The 11,554-nt window shown below is 42.2% G+C and overlaps 1 protein-coding gene across 2 annotated transcripts in view; it reads left to right on the forward strand.

The window, feature by feature from the left end:
- The window catches only part of LOC119018161 (protein unc-13 homolog C), a 104,333-nt gene extending 92,995 nt beyond the window's left edge, over positions 1-11,338 (forward strand). For both annotated transcript variants that reach the window (XM_037095616.1, XM_037095617.1), the window contains 4 exons: positions 3,711-3,858; positions 6,798-6,890; positions 8,481-8,640; positions 9,600-11,338. In XM_037095616.1, coding sequence (XP_036951511.1) covers positions 3,711-3,858; positions 6,798-6,890; positions 8,481-8,640; positions 9,600-9,885 — 687 coding nt within the window. In that variant the 3' untranslated portion in view covers positions 9,886-11,338. The remainder of the gene's footprint in view (positions 1-3,710; positions 3,859-6,797; positions 6,891-8,480; positions 8,641-9,599) is intronic.
- The last annotated feature ends 216 nt before the right edge of the window (positions 11,339-11,554 follow it).

The raw sequence follows: 11,554 nt of genomic DNA on the forward strand, positions 1-11,554 counted from the left end.
GCAGAGCAGAAACATTTGTATATGAGAAACAACATGAACTGTGAGGCTGTGGCTTGAAATGTTATTGATCTTCTGTTGATTTGTTCTACTTTTCACTGTTGTTCTAATATACTTACACCGGTAAAGGTAGGATTGTGCGCATGTTTTTTTTCCATTTGAACGTCATCAGACTAAATAGTTAAAATATTCCTCATTGTCACCTCACAAATTGCAAAAGAGTGGTCATTCATGTCTCTTGACATTTGCAAGACATTTACTCCCCCAAATTATCGTGCTTTATAACGCTTGGAACAAAAAGGAAAGTAGTGTTTATTTTTAAGAACACTTCACACAGAGCTAGTCCAGACTCCTCTGAGCAGATGTGATTAATATCAGGGAATATGGAAAGATGCCCAAAGCCTCTCAGCAAAAAAGAAAGTGTGAAATGCAGCAGTGTTAATTTACTACCACACGACTGGTTGTTGTGAAGCCATATTGGACAATTTCAAGAACCAAGCCTCTGTTCTACTGGGACAAGAGGAGAGTTATGGCGAGGTGCCACTGAGGGAAACACTGCATCATAAAGTTCCCAGAAAACTAATTGATTCTGTGGTCTCCAAGGAAACTACCTGCAGGTTTAGCTCAAGCATGGTGCTGGAATACTTTCATCAATATTCTAACGAGAACAGTCAATTAGCACAGTTCAGTGATGCCTCAGGAGGGCTGGCCAATCAGATCTATAAATGTTAGGCAGGCTGTTACTTGCATCATGCGTTCGATATTGCAGGAACAATGGCTTTAAACCTGAGTTAAAAGACAAAAATAAAAAATGGGGGATTATGCACAGAAGAAGAGCCAAATACACACAAGAATATCTAATTGATTAAGATTCAACTAACACTTCCAGATTTCTAGAGTCCAGAGTCTGTTTTTGGAATAAACAACAAACTAAAGATATGCCACAGTGTATGTTATTCCCAGCGCATCCTCATACCTAACAGCTGAAAAGGTTGAGTGTCACTATCTCCCAAAACAACATGACCAGTGTAACATAACAGTAACACACCTACCAGACCTTTATTGTACGCTTGCTGTCTGGCAAGGTCGAGGCAAGAAAACTGCTGGGTTTGGTTTAGCGAACTTATGTTATGTAAAGAACTTAAATAATGTACTTGACATGACTTCACTACGGTAGTGAGTCAAAGTCCTCTGCTTGTTTAAGCCCCCTCACCATAACTTAACCTCCTCTCCACACAGACTTTTCACTGTTTAAACTATTTCTCATCACTTCCTCCTTTTCAGCTGCGATGCTCACTACGACCACTAGAGGTCGCCACCTAAAAGCAAACATAATATGGAACGATGAAAAGCTGCTTATGGTTGTCTGATGCGCACGGGCTCGTACTTCAGCATTTGACAAGAGTACGTTGAGTGATTATCCCATTGAAAATACTTTTATCCAAATTGAACTCTGAACCTGTAAACGCTAATGGGTAGGAAAACAGGGGGATGCACTACATTACATTTATTCTAAATAATTCACCATTTGTTCCTTTCTTTTAGCTCCGACTAAACTCTACTATGAATGATTTTGTTGAAGAAAGAACTTCGGAGTTCTAAACACACATGTTGTTATTATATTGGTATAAAATCCTCGATATGGAAATTATAATGAGTACATGTTTGGGTGGATTTATCATTGACTACACTCAAGACGAGTGTAAAGAAAATACACAAGGAAGGACTAAATAAACTGAAGAAATATGGAAAGATATCAGGAAGAATACAAGGAAAAGACCAGAAAGAAGACATGTAGGATGGTAGTTGGTTGGATACTGTTGTTAGTCAGTCATTCTGGTTTTGACATTATGAAAGGGTCATTAAAATGTTATGTGTTATATCAGTAAACATGACCACAATATTAAATATAGCTATACCTTAAAAAAGGCCCCAACAAATCAGACCAACTATTAAATACACACAGAAAGCATCATGATTTCTGTATTTATCTGTGTCATGTTTGTCATGTAGGGCCATTATTATAATATCAAGTTTTAGGCTGTCATAATGTGCAATTGCATCCTGGACCCCGATCATCAATAAGTGCTACAAAAGGTACAGCTACATCGTCAGCCATTATATATTATTTGCCATAGGCTACATTTGGATCAATTATATGCAGGTTTGCATTCAGCATGTGCGATTTCATTTGCCTTCTCGTGATAAACTTCGCCCGTGACTCACTCCCTGTATGCCAGATTATGTATAGTCCATGAGAGGCACGTGTTGGTCAAATGTTGTTGCTCATGAGTCATTAGTGAGGCAGGAAACAGGGCCTCCTACCTTGCTGAGTCACAGTCACAAGTCGAACACCTTATATAAAAATTGCTGATGAAGAAGATACGGTTCAGATATCACCTGGCAGCTATATATAATGTGCGGATGCTATCTCTATTTCTATTTCCGTCCAGTGCCTCGAAGGATATGAAGATTTGTATCAACGTTTTAACTTAGCTCACGACAACATACCCCACAACAACTACTCCTTTGTTCCTGTAATCATCATGTGTTAACGGAGGAGAGCAACAAACCACATAACACGAACCACACAAGAGAATAAAGCCTTTGGAGGCTTTAGAAACACGTCTCCATGTGCACAGGCTCATCTTCACTTCTTCCCAGCAACGCCTCTTTTCTCATGAAGATCTGTCCATGGCCACCCTCCCAACTTCACCATGTGGGAGTGGTGACAGCGTTTGAAAAGAAAGCGGAGCCTTGTCTGTCCCCAGCTATCAGGCTTATCAGCACAAATGGGCATTAACCATCCAAGCATGGGTTTCAGGTTTAAATGCATGGTAATTAGCTACAAAAGTGGCTATTACCACTGTCGCTTGTCTGCTCCGCCTTATAAAATACATGCTTGTCCGTATAATCCCAGGCTATTCTCTCAGCCCACTGTGACCTGCTGTTTATGTATGAACTCAAGAGGTTGCCACCATGTTTAAAGTTTCTGTTTACCTTCAACAAATCATAAATCTTAAGTGGTCTGTCTTCCTTTTTGCAGTAATACTTAAAGCAAAACCGATCAGGACTGAACTTTGAACCAGTGAAAACTAATCTGTAGGATAATGGGTAAACGCTCCGGCCCGTGGAGGAGTTCTTATCTGATCAAGATGATGTGCCGTCAATCTGACTGATGCACCGTTTGTTCTTTTCTTTCAACTCTGACCTCTGAGTGATTATAGTATAATGGCAGCTGTTTTTTCTCACAGATAAACTACGCAGGTTGTGTATTTCAGAATAGGTGCCATTTTTTACCCTGAAGATTCCATAAAAATGTATGTATGTATGTATGTATGTATGTATGTATGTATGTATGTATGTATGTATGTATGTATGTATGTATGTATGTATGTATGTATGTATATGATATCAATATCTTCGTTTGTTAAACATAACCTGAAATTGAGATCTCTTGTGCATTAATTTTGTTAGCAATGAGCTCTTTTAAATCTCAAGAAACCAGACAAGAGACAGTAATACTAATAATAATAATAATAATAATAATAATAATAATAATAATAATAATAATAATAATAATAATAATAGCCAGTTTTGTAGCTAATTACCACGCACGAGAGGTTGCCATCGTGTTCCAAGTTAACTCCGAGGTTTCTGTATACCTGGGGAAATTATAAATCTGAGCCGCTCTTTCCTTCTTTTTTTTGTAGCAATACTTCCATGCCGGAGGAAACGGGCTGAAGAAAACCTTCCTGGAAAAGAGTCCCGATATGAAGTCCCTCAAATATGCTCTCAGCCTTTACACTCAACCTACAGATGCCTTGATCAAGAAATATATATGCACCCAAACCTCTCAAGGTAAGAAGCTCGCCAAGGTCAGGCTCAGTTAGGTTTTACAGTTAAGGGAGTGGGGATTACTTAAAGTTCGGGTTAAGAGCTGTTTTCTGTGAGCACAGAAAGTGTCTCTCACGGGTAGTTTCAGACTAAAGGAAAACTGCCAGGAAAGCAAGAATGCTTACATAGTCAAAGTTGCTAGAAAGGTGTGAGAAAAGCACAGATTGTGGGATACCGCCGTGTCGCAGTCCGTCGTGAGTGAACATATTTTAAATAAACTTGATAAAAACGTGGTGCATTACAGGTCTGCCCCCATTCAGGATTAAATGAGAATGAAAGCCTTTATACAACCAAAGCGGTTGCGGCTTCTGTTGGTTTTGAGACTCGAGGTAAAATGTTCATCATTTGCATCCTCTACGTGACCGTATGTGTGTTTTCCGAGGACCTCGCTGCGTCATCTTGAATCCATTTATCCTCACTTGTACGCTGGATATTGCGGTAATGGCATTCATCCCCCAACTGTATAACTCCTTTGTCTCCATCACTGTAAATGAATAATTATAACCCAAACAAGGCAAAGATACCTGTGGCCTTTTCACCCCGTGTCCTGGAGGGCTGATTGCTCCCTTTCTGTCATTAGGAATGTGTGAAACACTGTCACAGTAAATGTATAAGATGCATGTGTTGCTCGAATGTACAGATTCCCTCTTGTGCTCCTCCTCCCTCCCTCTCTGTCATCACCGACCCACTTTCATGCTGTTGTCTTCAGTCATCTGTCTCTGTATTCAACTTTTTTTCCCCCCGTCTCTCTCCGCAACAAGGCGGAAATACCTTCAGGTGTCCGGAGAGATTGGAGAGGGAATTCAGTCCAGTGGGGTGGTGAAGCTTTAAGCCCCTTCCCGCCTCAGTGTGTTCAGCCTTGCAGAACACTGCATAGGCAGGCGGCGGCGAAACAGAAAGGCAACGGCAGGAAAAGCTATTCAGGCGGGCAGCGGGCAGGCCCCGACCAGCGCTCGCTCGCTCTTGCCGACTGACTGGCAGATGGGTATAGACGCGCTGCATTTTCCTCGGTGTGCTATTTCGGGACGCGTTTCTCGTCTTCCTCCCTTGACGCATCCCTTCCCCCCCCTCTGAGTTCACACCATGTTGTCGCTCTCTATCCGAGGTGATCTAATGCGATGCCTATAAGTGGAGGTAGTGAGGTGGTTGATGTGCATTAGGTCAGTAAACAGTGCCGGGATGTGCTGATCCTCCGCGTGGCACAGTGGACACCGTTTCATTAATCACCGACCCTCTGCTCTGGCAGCGACACATCGAGACCACAAGACACACACACACACACACACACACACACACACACACACACACACACACACACACACACACACACACACACACACACACACTCATACTCATCTCTTTTTGCCAAGTGTGCTCTCTGAGGCGTACATGGTGTACAGGGAGCAGAGTGAGGTTGTACAGCTGCTCCATGAGTCAGTGGATTTCAGTTTTAACACTAACGAACACGTCTTTCTTCATTCAGCAGCATAACGTAAATATTTCACAGCTTTCTGCTTATTAAGTAATCTTCTGTTGATGTGTCGCCTCCTGTGGATTAAGGGTCGTATGAAATGGCAAACGCGACGAATCAAACCGTAATTCTGCAACAATTTACACCTCCTGCTCACCTTTCTTATCTTTTAGCTCATTCGTTAGCATTTCTCTCACTTAATCTGCTGACCCTCCCGCATTGCAGCCTTTGTTTTATCGACTTCTGCCTTCCTTTATCTTCCTTATGTACCATCCGTCTTAGTCACGCTCTGCTCTCCCATGTCCCTCAAACTGCCCCTGTCCAGGGTCTGCTGCTTACATGCCTGACAACGTCTTGTCCAAGACTGAAAACATGCTGAATCTTTTTTTGATTTATTGAAATACTTTGGACCAGAGCTGAAATAAATGTGCTGTGGCGTTTGCTTGTTAATTTCCCACAAGTCCAGGGCTTAATTGTGCCGCAGCAATGTTTTCTGTGCCTTCCCTCAGCCTCCCAGGGCATCATTATAATAAATCAGGAGGCTTGTTTCTTCATTACCAGCCATAATGGGCACTGCATGTTTGGCACATATTGATTAGGTATTGGATCAACATGCCCCTTCATCAACCACGCTGCCGCTCGCCTCCCAGTGTTCAACATCTGCTTGTCCCGGGCTGGGCGAATAACACGAGGCTGTTTAGAGGCAGCCTGAAATGGGCAGGACTCCCTGCGTCAGGGCGAAGTGAGACACATGGTCAGCAATCAATTCTAATTGTTTCCTGGCAACAACAGGTCCCCGTGTGAAACTGTAATGCTGACGTATGTTTGGAGGGTGTGATGCCCAAAAGGGTATTTCCTTCTTTGGACTCGGATGTTGTTGTTCTCTCCCCCCTGTCTCTACCTCCTTTGCATCGTTCCGAAGCCAGAATTCTGTTTGTGCTCCTGCCGATTTGAATAGTTTGATGACTTCACTGTGTAGAACACGATTTGTTTAGCGATCCCTTCACACCATCTGCATCCTCCATGGCCTTCAAACCAGGATTATTCCATGTTCCCTTTTTTCCCCCCTCCTGCTTTTTCTTGTTCTGCCTCAAGCTAAAGGAAACCCTGGTTGTGCTTTGCTACCAGGCTGCCATGGGGGTGAAATCACGTTGGCTCCCCTACTCTTTTTCTCAGGTTTAGTTTTTGTAGCACTGACACACACAGAAGTGTTTACACACTGCTTTTTGGATCAATTTCTGGATACCTCATCTACAAAAAAAGCTGCACCCACAGTTTTGGATCCCGTCCTTTCATCCTCGCTCTCTTTTTTTAACATTCCTGATCTCTCTATTTTCTCTCCCTGGCTCCCCTCTCTGCCACTCCTCCATTCTCTGTGATTTTCATTATGCCTCTTCTCAATCCTCCTGTTGTTGTTTTGGTGCGTGTCCAGGTCAGTCATCCAACGGATCAGTGGGGGAGGTGTCGATGCAAGTGAATCTCATCTCTCACCCTGGCACCGGAGAGCACAAAGTCAGCGTGAAGGGTGAGATTTTCCTCTTTACTCAGACCTGTTTTCTGCCGTTTTCTATTCAAAATGTGTTCACACTTGCAAATGTTCAAAGACTCACCACGGACAGCTCATGGTGCTAATTTAATTTGTCTGATAGTGCTGTAGTGTCATGATCAGCAGCATTATTTTTCTTGCAGACTGGGAGCTTTGAGACAGATTTAAAAACAATAATTACAATGGCTTTTTATTAAGCATAATCGTGGCATTTTCTAAGGGCGGTAACGTAGGCAACTGGATGTGTTTCAGTTTCTTGGCGACGTTTCACCTCCATGAGGCTGATGAGAGGTGAAACGTCTCCAAGACGCTGAAACACGTCACGTTGCCTACGATACGGCGCTCAGTCATCCAGGTCATGGTAATTCTGAGAGCCTTCATAAACATATTAGCTGCATGGCTCTATGGATGGCAATGCCGATCTAGTCGAGGGTCCACCGCTTTGACTTTTCTGAGCTACTCGATGGATTTCGAAATTTTGGACAGACATTCATGTTCTCCAGGGGATCGATCACACTGACTTTGATCATCCCCTGACTTTTCTTCTCGTGCTTCCAGCTGGTAGAAAACTTGATAACTATTAGATGGATTCCTATGAAGCTTGGTAATGACATTAATGGCCCAAAAGAGAATCCTAATTGCACAGCTGATCCCCTGACTCTTCCCTCCAGTAGGTCAGCGTCCACTTTATATATTCAAATATTTCAACATCTACAAGATTGGTTGGCTCAAATTTCTCTGCAGAGGGGTTCAGTCGACTTTTCCCTTGAGACCCACCAGACGGTTCAAACGTTTTTTGGGTTTTTTTTGTTTTGTTTTGTTTTTTCCATCAGCCATTCGATGCATTGCCATGAAAAAAATTGGGAGAAAAAAAAAAAACACTCACTGACATCACAGAGATCGTTCCATTGCTGCAGTAATATCTGTTTCACCCCCTGCAGTAGCACCATATGCACTCCAGCTGACAATCAGCTGTAATCAGCCAACAGCGCCAACATGAATATGTGACTGCCAGTTGGGTTACTATGGCAATCACATATGGATGTTTCTATAAAAAGGAAAATCCATTATTACAAGAGGAAGAGCTGCAGTTTATGTATTTTCCACACTTGTCTGTTTCTGTTAGTGACTTTTCTGCATTCACAGAATTACTTTTGGCATCTGAGACAGAACAAAATGCAACAAAATGAATAAAAAAGGCTCAGCATTAGTGGCTGCATGCTGCCCCTGAACTACGGTCTGTCAAAGCCGCTGCGCCGACCAAAAATCTCCTTAATCTCCTTTTTTATCTGAGATTGACTGTGCAAAATAAATTCCTGCAGTTTGTCTGATTGACACCAACACCCAAAGATGTTTGCCAATAACATTCCAAAGAAGCGAAAGTGTTTCTGCTATCAAATTCTTTAATACCCGCTCTGACAGTATCTCAGCATAATATGACATTTTGTGCATCTAGACAGTTATCTGATGAAAATAAGAAAACAGCACATCCAAAAAGGAGAAAATGTAGAATACTGTCAGATGTGGATTTTCCTGCCGCCGATGATAAATGTCTCTGGCTTTCTGCAGTGGTCGCAGTGAACAACCTCATCTGGCAAACCAACGCCATGTTCCGCCCGTTTGTGGAGGTCAACGCCGTGGGACCACACTTGGCTGACAAGAAGCGCAAATTCAGCACCAAGACCAAGAACAACAATTGGTCACCAAAGTACAATGAAACATTCCAATAGTGAGTATTTGTGAGCTTCCTTTGTGTTTGGATCTTTGTGTAGAGGGTGGAGCCGAGCCGAGGGTGTTTTAAAACTTCTTCTCCAACCTAAAACTGCATCATCCTGTAACCTTTTGCTGCTGTACCGTCAAACTAGCATTCAGTATGCTGTCTGCACACTACAGAAGAGCTTGCAGCAACGTTTTTAAAGTGCCACATGATACCTCTAATACATCAACAACAATTCCACCAGCTGTTTAAGCAGTGAATACAATGTAATTGCTGAACCAGCATTCCTGCTCAGTGCACTGAAGCTGTTTGGAAGCCAGCGGGTGATCTAAAGCCTCGTCTCCTCCTCAACACTGCCGTTCGAGCCGTTAAAGTCGCGGAGGTAAAGTGATCCAAGTTGAGTTGTAGCAACGCCAATGTGATCAGTGCCGACACAGCGCTGCCTACATATGGATTCACGTTGTCATTTGCATTTTAAGAAGCTGTGAGGTTGCCGGGGATAATTAGGAAACGGCCCTTAAAAAAAAAAGCTGGCTCAGATGAATGGCTCATTTGAATAGAAACATTCATTTCACTTGCAAAACATGGAGGGATTGTCTCATCACAGCCACACACATAATGGAAATGTCACCCAGGCGGAGTCTCTTACCGACACGTTATATTTGGCCGTGAACAAAGATGAATGTCAGTATCCAAAAAGCAGTTTTTCTGCACTCATATGAGGTTCTATAAAAGAAATTTATATTACAACTGAACCATATTAAAAAAGTACTTTAAAGTCAACTTTGTTAACTTTTAACAGCATACTTAACACCATCTGTACTGTCATGATGTGGTAAAGCCTATGTTTATATTCCCCTGTAATGGTAAATTATACCTTTGGAGTACTGCATGACGGTAAAGAAACATGCATCTTGTGAACATCTTTCTTCAGTTTGACTTTTCTGATCTCTCCGTGTCATCCTTCCCAGTGTTCTAAGTAACGAACATGGCCCGGAGGCCTACGAGCTGCACGTCTCAGTGAAGGACTACTGCTTTGCCCGCGAGGACCGCATCATCGGCATGACGGTCATCCAGCTCCGGGAGCTAGCCGACACGGGCAGCTGCTCTGCCTGCTACCCCCTGATGAAGAGCGTCTCCATGGACGAAACTGGCCTCACCATCATGAGGATACTCTCTCAAAGGACCAACGACGAGGTGGCCAAAGAGTTCGTGCGTCTCAAGACAGACACGCGCTCGACGGAGGAAGTGTCGTAAAAATACGGAGCAAAAAGAATAAAAAAAAAAAAAAATGCAGTATCTAAAAAATATGAAAAAAAGAGTTGTGTTGTCTTAAAGTGGGAGATAAAGAAAAGCGGTAAGCGACAGTTGTCCTGTCTGGATTTGAAGCTGGAGAATGAGATTGTCCAAAGAGTGGAGGAGGCAAGGCAGCGAGAGAGAGCGAGAGAGAGCGAGAGAGAGCGAGAGAGAGCGAGAGGGAGAGAGAGAGAGAGTTGTGTTTGTTTGTTTGTTTTTGTGCATGTGCGTAAAACATCTGTTGGAATGTTCATTTTAAAAACTACAGTATGTACAAGTGTTTACTTACCGTATGCTTACTATTAAGTACTATATTCTACGAGTTATGTTAACGAGACATGAAATACCTTTTGTACAACATTTAGTCTTTTTGAACAGAGATTTGTTCCAATAAAGTGCCAAACCAGTGGAAAAAAAAAGAACAAAAACCAACGTATATGAATTATGGTGAACTTAGTATGTTTGAAAAATTTGCTCGATTATTTTGTCCGGTGTAAGTCATTTTTCTGACCGTGTGGCGTTTTGATTGTCGCAAAGTCTTTCATTTTGCACCCCTCGTTTTTTTTTTTCCTTTTCTCTCGGCTTCACGTTCTTCCACACAGCACCGTTTGTGCATGTCCTCTTCTCGGTCATGTTTCTCCCACGACTCCACAGCGACCCTCGAGCAGGGTCCTGCCCCCCCCCAGCCCCCGTCCTTGCCTTCAAACTGTTTGTATTTTAAGTCGACCTGAAAAATAGACCGTGTTTTTTTAAATGGCGATGACTGCTATGTAAACCTTCATAGGTGTTTGTAATTTTATAACCATGACAACAATGACGACAGCCTCCAGTGCTAACAGTCTTAGCAGAAAGGATGGAAATGTTTACTTTTTCTTTGGCTTTTCTTTTTGTTGTTGTTGTTTGTTCTTTTCATTTCAGCCATCAGCTTCCAGCCTTTCTGAATGACCACTGTGAACATGAGCTTTGGAAGGCAAGCTTACATGACATTGCAGACAGTTTGATATTGTTTCATATTTTTTCCAATAACTTTGTTCCTGATAAACTGCCAAAGTTATATAAGATATTTGTACAAAAGCAATCCATTACATGTATGAAGATATATATGTACATGTGATCTATTACTTTTTCAATGCTTAAATATTTGATTATTAATAGGGTGGTACTAAGATTTTATTTTTTTTATTTCCTGTGAAGCTGTCTAACCAATATGAAAGTTGCACATGTTACTTTACACATTAGTTATATCAGCTTCTGTCACTGGAATTATATTTCTTCATAAAAAGGAAAGAGTCTAACATTTGGTAAATATGCAACATTCCTATGTATTGCACTGATGGCGAATTGTATGTCATGTAAATATATTTAGTGAGATATTGTACAAAAGTCTACTTTTCTTCAATGTGCATAAAGTATGTGCAAATGTGTTAAAACAATCTTGGTCATTTTGAACAAGTTTCCGGTTAAGAAATCGCTCCGACACCGAGCGCTCGTGTTGCTAACCTGACTGCTAACATTCACACGAGGTCAGTGGACGAGCTTTCTGGTGTTTTGCGTTGAGACCAAAGACGTAAATGTGGCAGGACTTCACCTGCTTTGATAACCTCTGTGCGAGGGTCTGTCCTGCTTAATC

This window comes from Acanthopagrus latus, chromosome 4 (assembly GCF_904848185.1).
Source record: "Acanthopagrus latus isolate v.2019 chromosome 4, fAcaLat1.1, whole genome shotgun sequence".
NCBI classification, from domain to species: Eukaryota; Metazoa; Chordata; class Actinopteri; order Spariformes; family Sparidae; genus Acanthopagrus; species Acanthopagrus latus.